This window comes from Mycetomoellerius zeteki, unplaced genomic scaffold (genome assembly GCF_001594055.1).
Source record: "Mycetomoellerius zeteki isolate Tzet28-1 unplaced genomic scaffold, Tzet1.0 scaffold72, whole genome shotgun sequence".
Classification (NCBI taxonomy): Eukaryota; Metazoa; Arthropoda; class Insecta; order Hymenoptera; family Formicidae; genus Mycetomoellerius; species Mycetomoellerius zeteki.
In genome coordinates, this window is record NW_017257742.1 from 1 (window position 1) to 24,464 (window position 24,464).

The window sequence follows — 24,464 nt, forward strand, 5'->3', positions numbered from 1 at the left end:
GCACGTAATCTATAAAGTGAAAAGAAATTTTTTCATATTTTCAGCTGGTAGTTTTCTACATGTAAAAATTATCAAACTCACATAAATTCAAAAAATGTAATAAGTTTTTGGAAATAGAATTTTCAGGCCCATTAAAATCCTTTTTTAAACTTAAATTTTGTTCAATTTTTAATGAAGTTTACGATTGCTCTTAGTTGCAATACAGAAAAACCGGCATTTTTTTGCATCAACCTATTTCATTAACACGTTAGGTTACAAAAACTTACACTATCATCAAACGCCGCTTCTAAATCGTTCAATATGGTACATTCTTCATCGGTATATGTATGAGTAATAGATATCGGTGATTGTGCCGACATCACATTGCATATATCAAACATATTTGTGTATTCGCAAATAGCAAATTCCTTAATTTTCATCCCAAACAGCTGACCCCGTATATAGACAAGTTGATCTCCGCTAGATTTGACAATGCTCGTATATTCTATGACGGCGATATCTGATATTTTTTTTACATTAGGTATATTTACCTGAAATCGCAAAATTTTTTAGTTTATTGTGTTTTATTTGTTCCTTTTATCATGGAAATTACAAACAACGACAATTAAATAATTCACCATAAAAGGAGATAAAATTTCGTCAGTAAAGAATGTACTCAATTGGTTATAATAGTTAGCACCCCAGGCATAGACCTTTCCTTTATCAGTGAGGACAAGTGTATGGAAGTGTCCACAAACAACCTTAACTAAAATATCGAAATTAGAGAAATTTGATTACTTAATAGTGTCACATTCATAAATTCTAAATTTACTTATATATTTTCACTTCTTTACACTAATATAAGAGTTTTAAAGAGAAATGTATTACCAACTGTTTTGCCTGATAATTCGATCACTTTATATGGATCTGTCATAAAATCGTTTTCATATTCATCAGATTTTTTAAACCAATCATATTTATTAGACAAACCCCATTCATAAGTTTTAAAATTTAATCTTAAATTAAATATATTTAAATAATTTCAATATAAATAATTATTATTATATTTATTGTAATATTTTATTCATAAATTTACCTTTCCATCATCAGTTAAAATCAGAGAGTTAATGGGATGAAATACGGTTTTTACAATGCGTATGTTGGTCCAGTCGTTTCCATCAGGCCAATAACGGACATCAAATAATTTGCCTAATTCTTCGAACACCGTTAAGTTGCTTCTCCAATAATATTTCTTTTAAAGGTAGTTAAAGATTATCATAGGTTTTATTTATTGTATATTATACATTATATATATTATGCTTATTTCATACTATGATTAATTCGGTTCACAAAATGTTAAAAAATAAAATAATATAATGTAAAAGTAAAGCAAAGAGCAGCGCTTATTCCTATTCTTCATCTTTGATATTGACTAGTGAACGATATCGACAACTATTGGTAGCCGCGTATATATACAATTTCGAGTAATATCTCAGAATCCCGATTCTGTAACTCTTAACGATAATGTCGGGTATCGTTATTTTGTTGTTGCGCAGATATTTGATCTATTTTTTTGTTCCTGCACTAGACGGTATTAGAACTCTCTTTTTCGCTTTCGACAAATATGAAACATATACCTTTCTCACTTTAAGTGTACTAGTTCAGCCACAGAAAACAAACCTATTATAATACAGGATGAAAATGTTGTGCAACGACAATGTAACGGTACCAAACTATCGTTAAAAGTTACAGAATTTGGATACTGAGGTACTACTCTCTATAAGGATCTATTCTCTGTAATTTATTATAACTGTAGCGACATAGAGTATGTAAAAAATATTATAATCTATAATATATTGTAAATTTTTATAAAGGCAAAATTTATGTTGTCATTTTAAAAAGATCTATTATTTTTATTTTTATATGTTTTATTTATAACTAAATAAAAACAATTTTTATTATTTCTCTACCTATAATTCAATTCCTAAATCTTGAAAAATATTTAAATTAATAATATTTAAAATATTTTGAATAATCATTAGTAATTTTTTACAAACATCAAATATTCTTTTATGATAATATAAATTTTTATATACTATACCTCTCCATCTTCAGTCATCAAAAAAATTATAAATGAACTAGAACACTCTAGCCAAAAGTTGCAAACGAGAAACTTTAGCTTTTTACTGAACATAAAATTTATTTCTGACGGTGCCCTATAACAGTCTATGATTCCCTCGAAATTCTTGTATTTAAAACACGACTTTAGAGCAAGCCTTAAACAAAAATAATTGTAATGTTATAAAGTATATACTGTCATAAAAAAATAGTTAATGAATGAAATAGTTTATAGCTGTTGTCTTCGCGGGAAAAACAGGTAAAGATTATTATTTGAATGTCTCTTTATCTAAAATGTTGCAAATTTATAAAAACTGCATATGTCATTCGGGAATAATTACAACTGATTGTAAGAAAGACTGTGTGTTCTATATTTAACAATTTACTTTTCTCATCTGCGACGTAATATTAAAATCCTATTATTTTACAGATATCACATATAAACTATATTATATATATAATTATGTATATAATATATGTATACATATATAATAATGAATAATATTATTATCATAATAATTATAATAATTATTATAATTTGTGAAATTTGTTAAACGGTAAATCGGATTCTGAATGCATGATTAACATCTATTTCTGACGGACCATGCATCATTATTCCGAAATTGCTAAGTAGTCGTGTATTTCTACAAAAATTACAAGAACAGTAAAACTATAAACTTACGCATATTTGTATGCAGATAAATTATCTTCTGTTTCCGTGGCTGTAATGTCTGTCATGATAATTTAAATGTGATACTATTGAACTGTAATACTGTGTATTATGTTATGTCGTAATGCACGAAATATTAACGCTTGGAAATGAAAGAAACAAGTTAAATGATCGAATGACCTTTTCCTTATGTTTAGAACCAATAAGAGGACAATCTTATAGCTATATACAGTTATAACTGCTGAAACATAATAAGAGTACAGTAGTATGAGTGATTTTACACACACGCACGCATACACGCATACACGCATACGCACATGCGCATACACAGTGTCGTAGAATGAGAGACTATGGCTTTCCTTTTAAAGTCTATCGCCATGATACTAGAAATCGGTCCGAGATCTCGAACAGAGACGGAATTAACCAATCACATTTGAATAATTCGATAACATAACTAATGTGCAATTTGACAGTTCCTTTATCATCCGAGATCTCGAACTGATTTCTAATACCGTGCAGCATCGTGGACATAAGGTTTCAGAAACACATACATTATTCTATCTTTCCTGATATTCAATAAATAATAAAAATGAAACGACATTTGTATTAACTTTATGTCTCCTACTTAAGGAGAACAAGAAAATCAAAATAATCAATTTGAAATTATATTGATAAATTTATGTCATTTTTAAACCAATGAGAAATGACAATGGAACCGACATCGCATCGATGATTCCCTTGTTACTTTTCAGTGGGAATAAACTACGAATACGAATGTTTAAAAACGATTTTAGTTAAACATGACAACGTACTAAACGCGGGTAATTTAATTCTGAATGATTAATTCGTCCATGCATCCGAGCATGCATCATTATTCTAAAATTATTTAATCGCGATCTATTTCTATAATATAATTAAGAGAAAAGAAAAACTTACTGATGTTTGTAAAAAGATAAAATTTTCCCTCACATTGAGCATTTTATAATCAGACTCACTACTCTTACGTAAGCTTTCTATCTCACTAAATATTCTGTCGTCAGATTTACTTGTAATTCATACTTGTGTCATCCTATATCTGCAGAGAATGTGATACAATGACAAAAAGATATCTGATAACAGTACTATGTAACTGTTTCCTTTTTTCCAAACGACTTCAGCTTTAAACGAGGTCCGGTGCGTAATTCAGGCGACACCTGTACGTGTATCGTGTAGAATCTCAATTCTTCTTTTAAAGTTCTAAGAATCTCGTGTAATCCTATATAAAGAAAGAAGCCAAAGCCCTAGACTTCGAATTCCTACCATCGGTTCCTTGACATTGGGCGAGTTCGAGACGGCAAAGTGGCTAGGCATGATTACCGAATATGATTGGTTGGATCTATAAGTAACAACCAATCATATTCATTTGCTCGGCGAGCAGGTTAGCCGCTTTGTCAACTTGAACGCGCCCATTGGCTGCGTTCAGCAGAGAAAGCAGCTTTGCAACTGTTGTCTAATTCTTGAATATGATTGGTTTACACATTTAAATTCAATGAGAAACTAAGGACAAGATCCAATCATATTAACAAATTTTAAAATAGTTGCAAAGCTGCTTTCTCTGCTGAGCGCAACCATTGTCATATTTTTTTATTCAATTCCTTTTTACTACCCAGCCAGATATCATTAGTATCCGGCAATATATATATGTATGTATTGATTGATATAAAAATATTCATTGAATAATAATATATATATTGTTTGATGCAGAATTTTATTCTTTTCAGCTGAACTACTTGCATAGTTCATCTTTCCTCTTTTTTTCATGTTGGGGAGATAAAAAAAGATATAATACTGTGCAAGAAATTCAGTTAAGACTGCATTCGGGGAGCGCGAAATCAACAGCATCAGCGCATTGTGCCAATCTATCTTTATCATTCATTAGACGTAGGAAAATATCTATAATACAAGGAAAAAATATCTATAATAATTTTGTTCTACGTCTAATGAATGATTCTTTTTCTTTTTTTTATCTCCCCAACGTGAAATAATTTCTGAAATTGTTTCGGATATCTGGAAAATTTGATATCCGACAGATAATTTCTCTATCAAATATTCGACCGGATATCAAATACGGTGTATAACAAAATAAAAAACATATTGACAAGTTATTATTAGACACACAATGGATATATTTTTTATCTTGTCCAACTGTTGTTTTTCTTGTAAAATGTATGTTATCGATGGAAAAAAAATATATAGCTACAATAAAAGCTGTAAATGAAGTAATAATAGTCTATCTTATAAAATAGAAACAAATTTGTATTTAATTAAGAAAAAAATAATTCTATAAATTACATATTTTATTTATATATAAATATCAATTATATTAAATAAAATATTAATTATTATGCACATCATCTCTTGCCAATATATTTTCATAATAATTTTGACGAATAGATCTATAATAGCAAAAGAACAGTGTAAGATGAAAAATATTTAAATATAAATATAACTGTAATGCAATATTTAACATTAGGTGATACGTTTGGATAACATATTTAGAAGATATAGTTTATTTCACGACATAGATACAACATCGTGTAATATGTAGCAGTTCCTTCTAAATTTAAACGTTTTGTCGCAACAGTTAATTTGCGGGATGTTCCAAGTTAGCTTTATATGTACTGCACTGTCGAGCAGTAACGTCGAGAACTCAATGTTGAAAGAAAAATAAATACGTAACTCTAACTATACATATATATGTTGTGAGTAGGATGTAAATTCATTGATCAACAATGAGTCAAAAATATATTTATGAAAATCTTAAAAATAATATCTCATCTTTTTATATTCTTATTGCGCTAGTGACGGGCAGCTAACAGTTCGACATTATGCAAGTACTATTTGTACATTTTTGTGTAACGAACTAGAAGTGTAGTGTATGATATACAGCGCTCGATAATTATATATACACATATTTCAATCAATGCTCGCGAACAAACGAATTTTCAGAATATCAAATGATATTAAACATAACTTATTTGTACCAATAAAAGCTCGATATACATACTTAAATGTTAATTTAACCAGACATTTTTTGTCCCGAAGTTATTTATATATTATATTTTTAAAGTAAAAAACTTTTATATATAAAAATTAGAGAATTCTTCATAACTATTGCCTCGAAATAAAAACTTATTGAAACATATGAAAAATATAATCAGCACTTTGATACAAATTACAATTACGAATTACAATTTTATGCACAGATAATTAACGAGAGCCTTCGTATCTCCCGTATCGTTGCACTTTGTTTCAATTTAGCCTCTTGGTAAGATATTAAATAAATGAGATTTCTATGTGATCGTTAAACAAGTGCCATTAGCGGTATTATTCTGTTGCTTTTCAACAAGAGCTATTTTGGTATACTAGTAGACATCATATACTTCGGAACGATTTCAAACAAGCGATTTGTAGAATAATTTTTATGTATACATATATATTTTTTTTACGGTATTACTCTAATTTGAGTAAATCGTAACGTATGCGCACATTGTACTTTCGAAATTTTACCATTCTCATTTTCATGCATGCATTAATCGCTACTTACTAAGCCAATCTTAAACGTAGAGTAGCGAATGCTTATCAGCATTCGAATGAAAATCGTTAAACGCTCCACAATTCTTAGGTGCGTGTTAACTACGTTAAAAAAAATTATAGCATACGCTATCGCACAAAAGTTTCTCTGCCTTACATGTATTCCTTACGCGTTTAAATCACGAATCGGCAATTTTATTCTGACACTTAAATGAACTCACACGAACACGAGTAAGAGTTTGCACAAGACATAATTTTACCAGAATTATCTGGTTCTAAAATCTTCGTAAGAACACGACGAACACTATATTATACGCCGAAAACAATTATGAGATTAATACTTGAACGACTTCCTCGAAAGTTAAATATACAAGTATAGAGAGAGAAAGAGAGAGATAGAGAGAGAAAGACAGATAGATAGAGTAAGAGAAAAAGAATTAAATCTAAATACTTTTTTGTGGTCACAAGCCTTAAATTTTAGCAAAATTTTTTTTAATGTTATGTGCAACTAACGCGCCGACTCAGGTCAATTTTTTTTTCCTATGAGTCGTTCGTACACCGTTGCAAAATTATGTTTTGAGGTAGACAGGTATATTCTCCAATAGCCTTTTATAGCTTCGAGTAACGCTAAACCGAAAGATAAATACTTTCACCGACGCAAAATACCGCATTACTTTTTAATCCTATGCCTTAGTAGACCACAAATACGATTCAGAATGTTTAATCTGTGAAACTCTTGTAATTTCTCTCAATCTGATTTATTTCTCGATCCGTGCTACGACTGAAAAATTATAATCAAGCGTCCCGCTAAACTTGGTTACATTAAAGAATTAAACGAACAAATATCGAAATAAAATTTGAGGCTGTTAGTCTTTAGCTTACAAAGTATTCGTTATGTCCAAAGCATCAAAAATGCACAAATAATATCATTATTTGCTAATGACGCTAATAAACGTTTCGTGAATTGTTTTGTTGCTGAATCCATGATAATTAAATATATGTGCCAAAATTGTGTTTTAGATTAGAGTATAGCATATCAAATATAAGATTTGCACGTCTCCAATTTAGTCATGTGTTTCTACAATATTTCATAAAAATGATTTTCTGCCTCATTATTTTTTAGCGCTTGAACTTGGTACATCTCACTACACTAGATTTCGCATATACCGATTCTAATTTCTTCAATACTATACATCAATGTACGTAATGCGAATTTAACATTACTATAAGATACCGTAACAATACCGTTTTCGTGTTTCATTGCCAACGAAGGATATCGCCTTTATCAGCAAATTGCACCGATAGGTATTACACATTATGAAGGTTACTTATAACTTTGTGCTTCAGGTACTACTTTTGTACCCATTTCTTACCTGAGCTCATTCAAGATACGAACAAAACATCCGAAAGAAAATAAAAGAATGTATCCTCCCTCCTCTATATTCTTAATGACATCTGCTAGTTGCCCGAATTATATACATTATTAAAATTCGCGTAGAGAAATAAATAATGATACTAATATACACAATTAAATTTTTCTGATACAATAATTCAATACACATGTATAAGATTCGTTTCTCGTCGAGCATGAATAAAATTATCATAACATAATTTATACAATACTGAGATAATTAATAATCGGCACCAGCTACTTTTCACACGATTAGCAACATCCACTTTATGTTATCTACTGCGGTGCTCTTTAAGAGATTAATCTCACAGTTTATACGAGGGGCGGATCCTTCTGTTCATCCATCTCTTCAACAGTTATGTAAAGACCCTCCTCTTCATACGTCGATTCATGCTTCGCCAATACCTTCAGCAATGGACGCAACTTCATCCACCATTGATACGTCGGAATGCGATGTCTAATAAATTTTATAAAGTATTATGTTATGCATAGACGAAATTAACACGATTCATTAGGAAGTTCAATAAGATACGCACTCAAAGTCAGTAACGTCGATAAGTTCCGTGAATGGCGTGTATCTATACTGGCGTCTGACAATACCAAGCATCACCGCACTGTCTGCTGCCGTAGTGAACGTTTTGCCATCGGGGCTAGTGCATTTTCTCAATTTGTCACTGAACCATTCCACCGCCTTAGAGCCCATTTTCGTTCCCAAGTTACGATCGAAAGGCGTCGGTGAGCCTCCTTGTTGCATGTGACCTAAAACAGAAAGATATAGTGACAATGAAAATTAATTGTATATTAAATGAAATGTCAGGAGGTCGCTTAAAAGAATAGCGAATGAAAAATGCGTACCGAGTATGTTTCTTCTACAACTGAATAAACCTTTTCCTTCCTCGCTGAAAAGTCTGAATGTAAATTCTGTATTGTAATTTTCATTAGCATTTTCGTTTCTGATGATAAGACCTCTTTCGACGCCTTCCGACATCTTTGCCGCCATCGCGATAACATCTTGATTCAAATCTTTGATATTAAATTTTTCCTCATAGATATACGCCGCGTCAGCACCACCCGCTAAACCAGCAACGGTTGCTAGATACCCACAGAAACCGCCCATCGTCTCGATGATGAACACGCGACGTTTAGTGCCTTGCGCCGATTGCCGAATGCGATCACAGATCTAACAAACAAGTTGATTAGTATACTATTAAACTTTAAATCTCCAAATTAAATCTACAACAAACATCACAGAGCTCACTTCTGTAATTTCATTTGAAGCCGTGTCACAACCCAATGAAAACTCGGTGCCTGGCACATTATTGCTAATAGTCGCAGGAATCATAGCGATAGGAATTTTAAACTCTTCGTACTTATCTCTCGCCTTGAAAAATGTGAGACCGGTCTGATAACCCTGGGAATAAAAATATATTTTTATATCGACATTGATCTCTTCTGGACGGATTCTGGATGTGCAAGATTCGGCAAATTCGTTACCTCGAATCCACCTATGATGAGCAACGCTTGTATTCCAAATTCTTTGAGCCTCTGAGCGATTTGGGGTAATTGATCTTCCGTGGGCGGTGCACGCTTTGTTCCCAATTTTGCGCCACCTTCTGAAACCCAGCCGGTAACAGATGGCCAGTCCATCAATTTCAGTCTACCAGCTATTAGGCCTAGCACTCCGTCACCGATACCATATACCTACAAGTCAATGGAATTGAATGTAACCTGTGTAACAAAAGTATGCAAGATGGCATTCAAAATTTTTCGATATGTATTATACCTTGTCGCCTCGATAGATACAATTCCTCACGAAAGAACGAACTGCCGCGTTCATTCCGCAGGACGGCGATCCTATATGCATGACTGCCAATGTATAGTTATCCTAAAAAACAATAAAATCGCATATTACTAGATGGAAAGCGACATGTCAATCATGCAACGTGCACGGGAAGCTGAAAGATCGCATTTTATGTATGAAATCGCACATTAAATAGCGCACAATGCTTCTGTTCCATCTGCCTGCGAGAGGATGATCGTGAAGTACGGTAAATGATACATATTTCTAACACAAGGTAATATATATTTCTAACACATTCTCTACTCGAAAGGGTTAACTCACTTGTCCACATAAAGTGTATTGCTAAAGGTGGAAAAATGTGCTATCGTTAAGGAGATTGCGCTCGGTACTATGTACAAAATCTAAGAAGAATATATGTTTATAGGTTTTAACTCATTTACCTTCGATAATGCGCGGCCATTAACTTCCTGAAGCAGTATCAAATAATATATGTAGTAATTTATGCATTACTCATTATTTTATATGTTAAAGACCCAAAATTCTCGCGATATACTTCTATCTATTTCTTCGACGATATTAATACCGTGCTATATTAATACCGTGTTACAGAACAGAGTTTTTCGGGTCGTCAGAATAAACTTATTAATAAATGTAAATAGAAAATGTGATTGTACCCTATTAGCACTATCTATCAGGTGTGGCGCTTTCAAACGAGTCAGCATTTTGTACGTTTCTAAGTTGCGTGCGAAGCCCCTGGAAGATAAATAAACGCATACATTTATTACTGTACTTAATATTTCAATGTATTGTGGTATAGTAACATGTTTTATTCACTCACTTTCCTCGAAGCTGAACAGCAAGGTCCCAATTTTTGTCAGCCATAGCCTGCGCTACGGCTTTCGTACGACGAACACATTCCATAAGTGGTAATCTCACAGCTTGATTACCGTCTAATGTGACAACGCAGGCTTCTGTATCGGGTGTTGCCTCCATTAAAGCCATCACAGCTTCAGCTCCCATCCGGCATCCCTATAATGCAAATGAGAAAAAGATTAAAACATTAATTAACTTATTAATTTTAAATTAATTTTTAAAAACTAATTAATTGCATGCGATTCCTACGTGTAAATTGTTTGATGAGAAGGCTTTAACTTGAATATTAAAAAATTATATGTACACTTATTAATCCTAAATTGCGCGATATCTTACCAAAACTCTATCGAAGGCTGAAGGATTACCACCTCTTTGTACATGACCCAGAACAGTGATTCTTGTATCCTGCTGCAACTTCTCTACGACAACTTTGTGCACTTTCTCAGCAGTGATCGGATCGCCGTTTCTGTCAACAGCTCCCTCGGCTACGATAATAATATTAAGCCGTTGACCAGTAAGTCTTTCCTGAAAAGAAAGTTGTATAATAACAAAAATCTCCCTTATGTCAAAGTTGAAATTTTGCTCAAACAGATTGAAAAGCAGACTGTAAAATAGAGAAGTAAAGAAAATTAAACAAAATAGCATAATAACGATGCAATAAATGATTACATAGATTAATAAAAAAAGATGTTAAATAGCATTAAAAATGTAGGTCTTTGAATTATATTAGCAGCATTTTATATTTTTTTATGTTAGAATAATGTTGCACACACATACGATATCATAGTATAAGCATGCACGTTTAAGTGAATGATATTTCTTTCTTATACAAAGAGAGAAAAGTGCCTTCAAAGCATATCGCAAATATTCATCATTCAAAGTAATCAAATCAGAATAAGCAATTAAAATAATTGTGATAAATTGCGATGTTAAAGAAATAAAATGTGAATTGCAGGAAACAATGTGTGTTGTTCATTTTGCAGGTTGATTCAATCAGAACAATTAAATATGCTTGTTTTAAAAAATTAAAAAAAAATATTATCGAACCTGCAACAACTTTTTGCACAGCTTGTTGGGCCAATCCTGCTCGGGTGGCCATTCTGGGATGAAAACATAATCAGCCTCGCAACATATAGCTGCCACCAGAGCCAGATAACTGTAATGGTATATCGTAAACCTAACTAAAATTCTATTTCAATGCGATATGTAAAAATATTATATAAAATAATGTTGCGCGTCATTAATCAATCATGATCACGTTTGATTATAAATTCATAAAGTTTTGTTTGATCGAAAAATGTAAGTAGAAACTAATCTGCGGTAAATTTTCGCATAAATAACGGGAATGTCAAGAAACCAGAAAATTTCACACGTACAAAATGTGATCTGGCTACAATTGATTATTTCAGATATATACCGCATTTGAAAATACAAAAAACAAAAGCGTTCGGACTTCCTCACATATCTTTAAATTTTGCTTACTCCGGGCATTAAATAATAATAATTTAAAGTAACGACTGGTTGAGAAACGTGCCTGTCGCAGACCTTGGCATAGCTCCTCGACCCAGTCACCACTTGTCGGAGACTCAGGAATAAAGCAATAGGTGGCTTCGGTAGACAAACTTGACGCTAATGTCAGGTACCTGAAAGGCTCTGTCATCTAATTATCTCCAGTACCATCGGACATATCATTATGTTTATACTGACTCTATATTAATTAATGTGCGACAATAAAATATAAGTATATTTTTCGTTTGCATTCCTCTTTACGTCACTATTTAGAGGTATATATACATTCAGGATGTTGTATGATCGAATATTAAATCAGAACACATTTAGCAACTCAAAAAACTGACATGTACATAAAAACTCATTCCTCACGTTTAGTCAAGTTAGTAAAAATTAGCAATGCAATCTTTAAAATTTGAGAAAGTCTATCAGACGTGCCTGCTCCAACTTTTTACATAATTTTTCAGGCCAGTCGACAGGAGGCGGACATTCTGGGAAGAAAACATAGTCTGCCTCCGCAGCTAAAGCGCCCACAATGGCCAGATACCTAATCGAAAATCGTTCGTTCATCTATGTTTCATTTCCAGAGTCAACATCGATTCGGCGCGATAATGATATAAACACGCTAAATATCGTGTTCTAAATTGTAATCAGCCACGGATGACTTCTTTATTTTTCGAAACTAATAATAATGTATGTCGTTTACCAATGTAAACCTTAAATTATTCTCGCGATATCAAAAATGATAATATATTCTGCACTTACCCGCAGTGACGACCCATGACTTCCATTATAAACGTTCTTTGATGCGAGTAAGCTGTGCTAACTATAGCATCGATACTCTCAATGATACGATGCAACGCGGAGTCAGTACCAATCGTCATATCTGTACCACAGAAATCGTTATCAATGGAACCTACTAGACCGACAATATGTAGCTGCTTGTATTTCTCGCTCTGTTCGGCAGTTATATCATCTAATGAAAAATAATGCATTAGTCTTTGAGCACGTACAATAGATCATCGGGATAAATAGTTTCCTAAACGTTTTCTATTTACTAGATTCGACGAGCTCTTTCAGAAGTGCGGACCATTCTTCCTTAAAGAGATTGGCGCCCGTGAGGGAGCCGTCCCCACCGATCACCACTAAATTAGTTATTCCCAGGTTAACCAAATTCTTAGCGGCTTTCCGACGACCGGGACGCTCCCTGAATTCTTTGCATCGGGCGGAACCGATTACTGTGCCACCCTGAAAAGATAAAAAGTATTAGATGTTAATAATATTACGAACGCAATATTTCCAATTTTGTAATGTGTACCCTGTGAATGATGCAAGATACGGATGACCATGTAGCTTCCTCGATATATTTCCCGCCATCCACCATGCCTTGATAACCTTCCCTGATAAAATACACCCTGCATCCAAGATAAATGCCCATCCTTACAACTGCTCGTACGGCGGCATTCATTCCTGAAAGACAAAATATCAAAAGTTAATCACGTTTACTTCAAGATACGCGCAATATTCAATTTATTCCGACATACCCTGAGAGTCTCCTCCACTGGTGAACACGGCGATGCCTTTGCCCTTGTGACTCCCAGGTTTGATAAACTTCTGAGCTGGCGCGTCTTCAGCCATGACTGTATCGCAGTATTCCTTATAACTCTGTAATACAAAAATTCGAAGTTAATATTTCTCAGAAGCTACGCTCGCGCCGTTTCTTTTTGTGCCCCTCATTTTGCGCCGAATGTGCCGATGATGTAACAATTTTTATATTTACTCAATAAACTAGACTGGGAAACAAGTAACAGTAAGATGACCTCAATGTTATAATTTCTAGAGCAATATAACTGTTACGTACAACTATATCATACATTTATATTATTGAGTAGGAAATTACAATATTGATGTAATATTTAACGATTATTAATATGCATTATTTTACAACAAATACAGAACAAGTACAAAGAGATCGACAAAGGCTGTATTCCAAAATTCACTGCCAGTGCTGAAAATATATAGTATACATAACGTAAACTGTAAATTTTCAGCACTGGCAGTGAATTTTGGAACACAGCTAAAGAGACAGAGTCATAACTTGTCGCGTAAACCGCGGGAAACGCAGACTCCTGGCGTATTCTTCCTCGGCCACGTCAAACCTTATCTCGAACGAAGAGCCAGTTGGTAATTGTTCAACCGATTCAAAGTTGCGCCCCCAGAACATCTGTGTCCAGAAGTAAATTTTCTAATATTTTCTAACATTTGCGCGTAAATTTCTATGTGAGAAAAGGAAAAGAGGAATTGCATGATTATTAACGGGCGCAAGCTTGCCTCTGGAAACAATAAAGAGAGCTTTAAATTTTGCATGCCGATCTTGCTCAATCTATCAGAATCGGTTTTCTTCAATACTTCAACGGCAATAGACTTTTGTGAGGAGCTCCCGGATATCACCGAAGATCCAATTCTAATAGAATCCGTCAAACTCTTCTTTGCATCTACATCTTGTACTTCTGCAGTGCTTTCTCGTGTATCCGGATCGCTATCACTTTTCGCGTAGCCTCCCGAATAAATTGCATTTGCACAACGACACTGAACGGCTTTCTGATTCTTAGACATTTTTTTCCGCGCGATAATTTTTATATTAATCCACGTTTTAACCTTATTTCAATCAATTCGAGATATGTACATATCGCTATTCTACAAGTTCATTCGTAATAAAAAAACGATGAAGTCCACTGCGGAATATTTTTGAGAATAAATCATAAAATTCGATCTTTTGAATTACTTGATGTATGTACTTTAATTTGTGCAACCTCAATTAATACAATCTTAGCCATAAATATAAGATATTCTCAGTTTATTGCATCATTTTGAAAAAGGCGGTAATAAATCAATGGAAATATATATATATATTAACAAAAAATATTAAAATTATTATATTATAAAAATAAATATTATTTTTCTCAAAAAAAGTTTTTCTTAATTTTTTTCATTACATACAGAACGTTACTTCAATTTGAGAGCGCTTTATTCTTAACAGTCAAGGCCGTATATATAAAAAGGTATATATATACATATATATATATATATATATAAAAGATAGAAATACATATAACAAAATAAAAACGCTTTTTGTTTGACTATGTTATTTCAATCCTTATAATAAAATAATACATAAAGGAAAAGAATATACATGAGTATAGTATTTTAATTAGCAAAGAATGTAAAAGGATTGATAGACTTAAAGAGTTCCATCACTGAACACTGAAAGAACCTCAGTGTGATGCACACCGAGGAAAAATCCGGATAGAAGCTGTCGGAACTGACGCGTTACGACATGCGAGTAACGCGTTTTAAAATTAAATAACACGTGTACGAAATCTGGCTGGGTTTCAAAGCGAGAGAAGGAGCAGCATCAAAACAATTCGCGAGCCGCGAAGTTATCACTGCTCGCCAGCCGGAGAGCTTTTTCCGTCTGGCTCGTTGCGTGACGAGACGTTTTAATTTATATGCTTGACAAGAGAACAAAATTCTCATAATTTTCTGTCTTGGCAAAGATAAAAAAGACAGTAAAAATCGCCATCGCAATGGTAAAAATTCAGTACACTAAAATAAAAATATTGTCCATTTGATTAAATTCGTCTTTATTTCTTTCAATGAAGAATGTACGTATTATTTAAGTAAAAAAAAATATATATATATGTTTTTTTGAATTAAATATATTATATTATATTATATTTAACTCGAATGTATATATATTTAGGTCAAATATATAATTATAACTATAATTATATCTTTATATTATATTTGATATAAATACATATATTTTCCAACGAAAAAAATAAAAGCGACTAAATTTAGTAAAAAAAAATGAATTAATTCAATCAAATGAACAATTTTTTCTCTCAGATGGAATTCGAATCAAAGTGAATCTCGAGGACATTGCTCCGATCTCGCGAGTTTCCTCCTGCGACGCACAATAACGATAAATAATGATGCGTGGAAAATGCAATTGTGTCATTGCGAGATATATGCTCGGCGCGTACGGATGCTGCGATGACAAGTAGATTTCTTGCAACTCTCTTATATACTTCTCTTACGTACTTCTACCAATGCAAATTAATTTTAATCTCGGTTCAACTGACTTTTTTCTTCTTTCACTCTAAAAATGAGAAAAAAATATAATAAATCTACAGCTCAACAAGTTTGCACTGTTTGTATTTAATCATCCGTTTACAATCATATTCTTACTGTCTCTGTCCAGCCCAAGTTTTTTTATTATTCTAGGCTTTCAAAAAGTGTGTGGAAAAATTCAAGGTTTCTCTTCAATATCTCTGTCACATCACCAAATACTTTTTACGTTACCAGGCTCCTCTTTTATTTTCTAAATTTAAGAATAAAATTTCGCTTATGCAAAAAAGAACCCAGACGAAGGATTGAAGTAAAATACGTCAATTACATTTTTTTGGTATATAGAAGTATAAATAATTTTTGGTACATAAAACTATAAATTTAAATGATATATGTATGGTATATAAAATTATAAATATAAATAGTATCCCACAGACAACACAAGATATTTATAAGATATTTACAAATTATTTGTAAATATTTATAAGATTTATTTTAAATATTTTGTAAATATTTTTGTGGTCTTAGATTGCACAGATTAAAAACATTTATTATAAATATTATGAAATATTTATTATAAATGTTATAGTAAATGCTATGAAAATACTTAATGAGACATTATAATCCAAGTAAAAAATACTCATTAGAAATATTTATTTATATTAATCATAAATATTACATAAAATATTTAGTCTACATTTTAATAATATTTCAAATAAAGCTTTATATAAAATATGTATTTAATATTTATACAACATTTAAAAAATGAATATTAATCAATATTTATCATAAATATTCTGTGCTGCCGGGGATATAGAACAATATTACCGAAGCACCGAATGTCGAGAATCGATCGTTGGAAGACAATTACGATTCGTCTAATAATTCTATGATTCCATATCTCTTACGCAATAACTGTTCATCGAATAGTATAGTATACATCGAAACTGCATCCATGCTATATTTACAAGCGTCACGTGAATCGTTAGCTGTCGTTCTCTCGTAAGCGAGTGATTGCGCCTGCCTAGTCAATGGGAGCTTAACCTAAAAGCAACCTCGGCTCACCTAAAAGAGGATCAAACAGCGAGTGAATGTCACTAGAATTTTCCGAAAAAATCCGTGAACTTGTCAGTTCGGTGGCTATATCGTTCGAATGCGACGTAGTTTTGGATTCCAAGCGAGTCGACGAGGCCGCGCACTTTGACCGATCAATTGACAGTCGCGTGCAGGTGTCAGGCGTCGAGACGAAGACGACGCACGGGCGTCGGTGTGCGCTGCACACTTGAAAGTTAGCAATTAATCGATGTTCGCGATCGTCGACGACGAACGATTCGACTCACCAGAGAAACACGATTGACAGTCGCGACGACGATGTCCCTCTGTTGCTGACACTCCTCTGACAGACATCCGTCACCACCGCGCTACGTTCGGCCAACTGAAGGTGACCTTTGGCTGGCCGCGCGGCACCCCCCACCACGCGTTCGAACGATTTCGTCACCCCCCACCACGGCGCTCGAACGATTTCGGACGAATCGCGCGCGACGCGGGAGATTCGAATACTGGAATAAACTGAAGTGCGCCGTTTAAAAAGACTTGCGAATGCATCTCGAAATATTTCGAAAATGAGTGGCGAACATTGATTTCTCCCATTTCTTGAGGGAAGATTTTATTTTGGTAAAATAAATTATTAATATGGCTCAATCAGAATAAATCAATAAATAAAAAAAGGGCTACGAGTCAGTTACAATATAAAGAATATTTAATATTCGTACAAACGTTTCGACGCCGATCGGATCATTTTCAATGTAAACACAAATAACATTACATAAGTTGTCGGAGTATTTTATTTTGGGTTTTATTTGTTAAGGAGCTTTTGATCGAAAATCGTAGAATGACCAGATGGATGAAGAATCCATAAATGTGCGCAGTGAGAAAAAAGTATTTGGTACTCGATTTGGTATTTGTGACTATAATTGCATGATAAAATAATTATGGTTCATTTTTATAGTTTTATTGATATCATGTGAGTAATAATAATTATGTTTCTAATTCTATACCATAAAATATATAATTATAATATTTAAAAATACGTACACAAAAAAAATACAGACACTGAAAATGATTATGACCTAAGTAACATATGAAAGTTCCTAGCAATATTGCAGCAGCGTTGCAACGTGGCTATAACTGCTGAAATGTTCCATACTATCTGAATCATAATTGTTTTTTATGCTAATTACAAGAAATATATCCAGACAACAAAAAGTATTTAAAATCAGGTCATAAGACATTTTTTGCGTCTAAAAGACAATTTAAAGACGTCTTATGTCACAATTTTAAACTTTGTGTTGTTTGGGTAATTATTATTAATTTTATACTTTTTGTAATTAGCATAGAAAATAATTATAAGTAATAAGAAATATAAATATATAATTATTATCATTAGCGTTATAGCAATAATAATTATAAAAATGAAATTCCTATCCATAATTTACCATATAATCATATTTTACCATACAACAGTCATAAATATCAAATATTTTTCTCGTAATATGGAGCACGTTTTTATAGGAATTTCATGTATGCGACAATAATCATTAAGATGAAATCATTAACGCGATAATAGATATTTACTGATAGCCATATTGTTCATAGTAGCGTAAATATGAAGGTTGAGATAAATTTTCGTCTTCGTTCAATCAAAATAAATGCTTATTGTAATCGATATTGATACATCAAAATGAAAGATATAAATCATTTTTTGATTACGATTTGACTGAATATTATAAAAATCGATTAAAATACAAGAGAAAATAAAAATAGGTGACACCGTATAAAACTGATCAATCTCTACTATTACGCATTTGTTTGTCAGTTCCTTTTGTTTATTAGAAAAATGATAAACTTACCTGATAGTAATCCTGATAATTATCCATTTTTGTAAAACGGGAGATAAATAACACTTAAAAACTAAAATAACAATTAAAAATAAATAACACTTAAAACTCTAAACAATTCAAACGTGTTCAGTCGAACGTGTAATTAAAATGTGTCCAAATATCTGTACAAATTTCGAAAATAATTATATTTTCACTATAATTGTGCGTATTTTGTTTCATATTATTATTAAGATTATTAGTGTAATTTCCTCGAATAACTTTATAGTTGTTTCGCCGAATCAGGAATACTTTTATAGCTTCTTATTGTCGCGATTGATCGTCGTCGATGTTCCACTTCAACGAGACAACTTCTATGTAACGACTGAAACGTAAGGACCAGCTTAAATAGCGAGCGCGCCTTCCAGGTGCTTTCAGGTCGGAAAGACAATTGCCAACTGATATGACGCTCGTTGACGATGTTGACGGGAAACAACCTGAAGCTCCTGTCACATTACGCATCGTAGATGCGGAGGTGCAAATTAGAGATTAGAATTCAACCAGTTAGATAATTTTCATTTCAATCCTTTTCAGTCTTATTGGCTGAATTCTAATTCAGCTTTCTTCAATTCTTCAAATTCATCTCGCAGTCCTCAATCTCCAATGCGTAGTGTGACATAAGCTTAAGGCTAATATTTCGTTTGTCGTACAAGAAATATTTTAAGCGCTACAAAATAGAGAATTTCTAGAAATTCCGGAATTTTTCTATCCTGCAATCAATCAACAGGTTTAAAAAGCTTTGCTAACATATGAAATATCAACCTTATAAATTATTTCGTATGCAGTCTTTGGTGAAAATTTTTCTCACAATTTTTATACAAATTGAAACATTTTTCAGAAAGTCTATATCTTTTCTTAGAAATTTTCATATATATATAATAATTTAGAAATATTATAAGATTAAAAAAATTTTTTATCTTATAATTTCTGATAAAATTTTATAAAATCTGAAAGAGTTTAAAATATTTTTTAGAAATTGTAAAATTAGAAATTAAAAAAATCTTAGAATATTTAAAAATTCATACATATAAAAAGTTCTAAAAAGAGGTGTATCTATATTTTCTTAATATTTTTGAAAAGTATTCCAATTCCAAGTAGTACAAATTTTTCAAGTATGTTGATTTGATATAGAATAGAGAAATTTTCGAGTCTACAAAATTCTCTATCTTAGCCTGCAATCGACACATTTAAAAACTTGTCATACGACGCATGAAATATCAGCCTCGCCCTCATACTTACACGTGACTGTCTGAGCAAAGTCTAACGGGTACAAAGATCTGCGATGTTGTACCTGAAGCGCTCACAAACGCAGCGTGTCAAAATCCACGAGATTGCTCGCGAATTGCCACGTTGCATGTCGCAATCACACGTCAGATTACGTTTTCGTTATACGGAAAGAATAATGAATCATCGTGAGAAAGCGATTCGTTAAATCCAGCCTCGATGTTTCTAAGGTCAATGATGAATAATTTTTGATCAAATTTTAGCCAGTGATCTTCGAAATATCGAAATGATCTGTGGATTGAAGCAACAGTAGCTAATATCAGAAATACAGTTCCGATATACATATGTGTGTAGTGTACTCTCTAAAACTTTTAGAATGAATCTCATTCTAAAGAGTAAAATCTCATTCTTGTTTGAAAATTGAACCATTCTTTTTCAAGACTGATTCAATTTTCATTTTTAGTCAAATTTCACTCTAAAAAATTTAGAGAATAATTTAAACTAAAAAGACACAGGATAATTCTATTTGTAATAGCAAATCCACTCTAAAGATAGTCGAATACGAAGACACTAGCTTATAAAAATCATTCCAAATTGATACTATCGCTCTCTTATTTAAAAAATGACAACTCAATTAAGTTTATCAGAAAGAGAAAAATTATTCTTCAACTTAATAGCAAATTATGAATTATAATCAATATTGATAAAAAGAGTATATTCTTGACCAAAAAAATATCGATCAAATGTCATTTTTGTCAAATACGCTTGACATATAATTCTTAAAAAACCACTCTTTTTTTGAGTTGTGATGATTATTTAAAAAATTATTCTTTTCGAGTTGTGGTAATTTAAACGATTTTATATTAAATTAAATTGGTAGATCACTTTTGGATTGGATAAAATAATACTTAACTCATTCATGGTAATAACTCGAAAATCGATTTAAATTGTGTTACTTTTGAAGTAAAAGAGCAACATATTCTGCTAAAAATGCAACATAAGCGGATATTTTATCAATCAAGATGCTTATTTTATTGGTATATAATTTTGTAGTTTTTAGTATGTATCAACAATGCAAAAGTAAACGAGAATTTACAAGGTCCAAATTCGCGTTTTCGATGCAGTGATTGATGTGGGTGAAATGACTGCACCGTTTTCGTCGCTTTTACAGCTTTTATTTACAAACACCACCCCGCCAAGTATCAGCGTCGTCTTGTTTCTTTGTTAATCCATTTAACGTGTATTATATTCGATTGAAACGGCATTGATCTATATCGAATGAGGGAGGGGCGGGGGAGTAGGTGAAGGGCGAGGATTTTTCGGGACGACAGCTAAAAACAGGCTACAATCGTAGAAGAGCAAAACCGAGGAAAACCTTCGTTCTAGCAAGGTTCGCGCGGCGACAAAATCGAAGGTCGCATACAAGTCAATGTCGTGGAGAAAAGAAAAGGATTGTTTCAGCGACAAATTATTTAAAAAGAATTAAAAGTCTTCTAATTTGAATGCCGTTACAGGAAAGGATTTCCTTCTCGGCGTTCCCTCGACGAAAACCAAAAGCGAATTGACGCAATATTACATCAAACGTGGATCTAACGCAATAAACCAAAGCGCCATGGCAATGCGATGCAAGAAAAAGAATTTGATATCTATATTCTTGTGAACAAATTTATAAAGACATAATATAGCAACACAAAGTCTAAAATTGAAACGATCAAATTTGCCTTTCCTCGTAAAGATCTTTAATACATGCTTAATATCCATTTCTATGAATGTAGATTAACTTTAATCTCGGTTTAACTTACTTTTTATTCTTTTCCAATTCTTAAAACTAGAAAAAAAAAATAAAAAGTAAGTTAAATCGAGACTAAAGTCAATCTACATTGAAAAAAACGAACATAAGACGCCTTATATCCAAATGAGACTTTGTGCTGTCTACATTAAAAGTCAAATAGAATAAAATGAAGACACACACAGACACGGAGAGAACGATTTTGCTGTTATATCTAAAATTACTAGATTTAAAAATAATTTTGTTGAACAACAAAATAATTACATAGGAAGCTCAAGATGAGTAATGCTGCAAAAAGTTTTGACATTCTAACAATCATCCTGCATAATTATTTTGATAGCACCCAACAAAATTATTTTTTAGATACTTTAGCAAAAAGTATCTTTGCTATCTACCTTTCTTTCCGTGTAAGTTTTCGCAAATCCATGCAAATAGAAATTAGTAATTTTCAACTTCTCGTATATAAATCATAAACGTTTCTCTAATTCGAATAAAAAGTCTTCAATTCAGATTTGGTTAACGCAAAGTCGTATGATCGGAGACTGAAGTAGCATTTCCTTCGGGTTTTGCCGCCCCGGTGTCCCTGGGAATGTCTACGAGCGGGAGCTCGTCTACCGCACGAAAATGGTATTCTACACCTAACGCGGAGACTCTCAACCCCGTCCTGGACGAGAGGTCTCTCTCTTTCTTTTTTTCTCTCTCTTTCTTGGAGATGATTGAGCTTTCTTCTGAATTTCAATTCTTGGTCGTCCGTTCGACTCCTACCCATACAGCACAAAAACTTGCAGCGACATTGTTGCAACATTTCAGTAACATTGTAGCAGTGTTGCTGCAATATTGCTGAAACATTGCAATCCCAATAAACAAGAAACACTTTGGGATATCTCAGTAATATTGCAGCAACGTAGCTGTAATGTTACTGAAATGGTCCAAAATGTCTCTTGCTTATTGAATGCAATGTTGCTGCAACATTGCTGGAATGATCTGTGCTGTACGAGTAGCGCTGTCGAAGAGTGTCGCGCGATCTACGGGTTGAGATTCTGGCTCTACACGTCTTTCTATCTAGTCTTGCGACAAGTGGCTGCGATTCTGCAAGCGAACAAGTCGCTAGAGAACGACGCTCGCACCCGCGCGCTTGATTTGAAATTTTCCTCCTTGTTTCCTTTTTCCTTTCCCGCAAATTTACTCCTACGCACCACCGCGCGGATCACTTCGCGTCTTGTCACTCACACATTAAGTGGTAATTCGCTACTCTCGTTAGCAAAAAACCGTATCTCGTACTTCGTATCGGCTACACGTATAAATTGTGCAAAAAATTTAGCATGATTAATTATAGGTAGGCCTTTCTTGTCGGAAAAGGCACGCGTACATATACATGTATGTATCTCGCGTCATATTTCTTTTTTTTTTTATCGTGTCTCCTTTCTGGTGTATGCATATGTATATGTAATATATGTATGTATACATAATGCGTAAGTCGTGTATACAAGTACATGTGTAGATATACCATCGACAAGAAAAATGAAGGGCAGGGGAAGGGAGGCAGGGTAAGGCAGGGCGAAGGGTGAAAGAGCGAGGGATACACATCTAGCACAATAATATCCATAACAGCAATCATAATAAATATCCCTTTGCGTCTTAAGTACATGAAAAAGTTTCTGCTCCTGCATGCTCTCGATTTCTCGATATTGCTAGACTTCAACTATGTCAAAAGTCAAAACATCATCCTTATTCTCGAATATTCTCTCCTAACACTCTATTCCCTTCTTCTCTCTTTCTCTCTTTTTTTTTTTTAGTGGCGATGCAGCACTACAATTTTTGTCATCGCCCGAGCTGCTGCGAAAGAAATGAGAATCGTCTGTCTTAAATAATTAAATCATGATTGAGAAATAAAACAAGAAAAGAGCGGCAGGATAAAAATTATATAAAATATAATATCATATTGTGGAAAAAAAATCGAAATAAACCTGCAGATATAAGATTAAAATAAGCGCTTCTAAGAAATGTATACAATAAGCACAATTAACGCGCTCGTGACGTTTAGTGTTTGTACATACAAAACTTGATGAGCAATTATCTTTTAATTACGATATTATCAAAATGTTATACGTTTCAAGCGTTTGCTCAGATTACTTGGCGTTTCACAGATAATATTTAAAAAAAAACCACAAAGTAATTCGCTTCGAAGTGTAACGAATCGTGGATATCGAAAGAAGGCAGTCATTCCAATCCAATGAGACATCAGTGTTGATAAGCGACATTGCAGGAATCCGTTGAAACGATTCGCGATGAAATCCGCATGTTATTTAACCTGGACTTTTGTCTTGGGATTGTAAATTATCGAGCGTATGCAACGTGCCTCCTCGGGCACGATGACAATCGTCGCAAAGCAAGACAATCGTGGGTTATGGTTTTTTTTCTCAGACATTTTATCAGAATTTATTATTTCG

The 24,464-nt window shown here is 33.0% G+C and overlaps 1 protein-coding gene and 1 pseudogene across 5 annotated transcripts; both read right to left on the reverse strand.

The window, feature by feature from the left end:
- Positions 1-266: 266 nt before the first annotated feature.
- LOC108729260 (RCC1 and BTB domain-containing protein 1-like) lies at positions 267-1,083 on the reverse strand (annotated as a pseudogene).
- A 5,693-nt stretch (positions 1,084-6,776) lies between these two features.
- On the reverse strand, positions 6,777-17,505 carry Pfk (ATP-dependent 6-phosphofructokinase). 5 transcript variants are annotated; one of them, XM_018458341.1, is made up of 17 exons: positions 17,406-17,505; positions 17,131-17,346; positions 13,479-13,599; positions 13,253-13,404; positions 12,993-13,182; positions 12,700-12,910; positions 12,373-12,481; positions 10,762-10,950; positions 10,391-10,581; positions 10,227-10,305; positions 9,993-10,019; positions 9,535-9,636; positions 9,246-9,452; positions 9,010-9,162; positions 8,607-8,931; positions 8,288-8,510; positions 6,777-8,208 (listed from the first exon to the last, which is right to left on the reverse strand). In XM_018458341.1, the coding sequence occupies exons 3-17, from the start codon at positions 13,570-13,572 to the stop codon at positions 8,064-8,066; spliced, it is 2,397 nt and encodes a 798-aa protein (XP_018313843.1). In that variant the 5' UTR covers positions 13,573-13,599; positions 17,131-17,346; positions 17,406-17,505; the 3' UTR covers positions 6,777-8,063. The 5 variants fall into 5 exon arrangements, with proteins under 5 accessions (XP_018313843.1, XP_018313844.1, XP_018313842.1 ...); XM_018458342.1 differs by lacking the exons at positions 12,373-12,481; positions 17,131-17,346 and adding an exon at positions 11,473-11,581; XM_018458340.1 differs by lacking the exon at positions 17,131-17,346.
- Positions 17,506-24,464: the final 6,959 nt, after the last annotated feature.

What these genes read in the sequence shown, in the direction of transcription:
- Pfk (XM_018458342.1), bottom strand. Translation starts at nt 13,572, where the DNA reads ATGGCTGAAGACGCGCCAGCTCAGAAGTTTATCAAACCTGGGAGTCAC. An exon ending in GAAAGAGCTCGTCGAATCTA is followed by an intron (nt 12,911 to 12,992) that starts GTAAATAGAAAA and finishes ATTTTTCATTAG; the next exon opens with ATGATATAACTGCCGAACAG. An exon ending in CAGCCTTCGATAGAGTTTTG is followed by an intron (nt 10,582 to 10,761) that starts GTAAGATATCGC and finishes TTTGCATTATAG; the next exon opens with GGATGCCGGATGGGAGCTGA.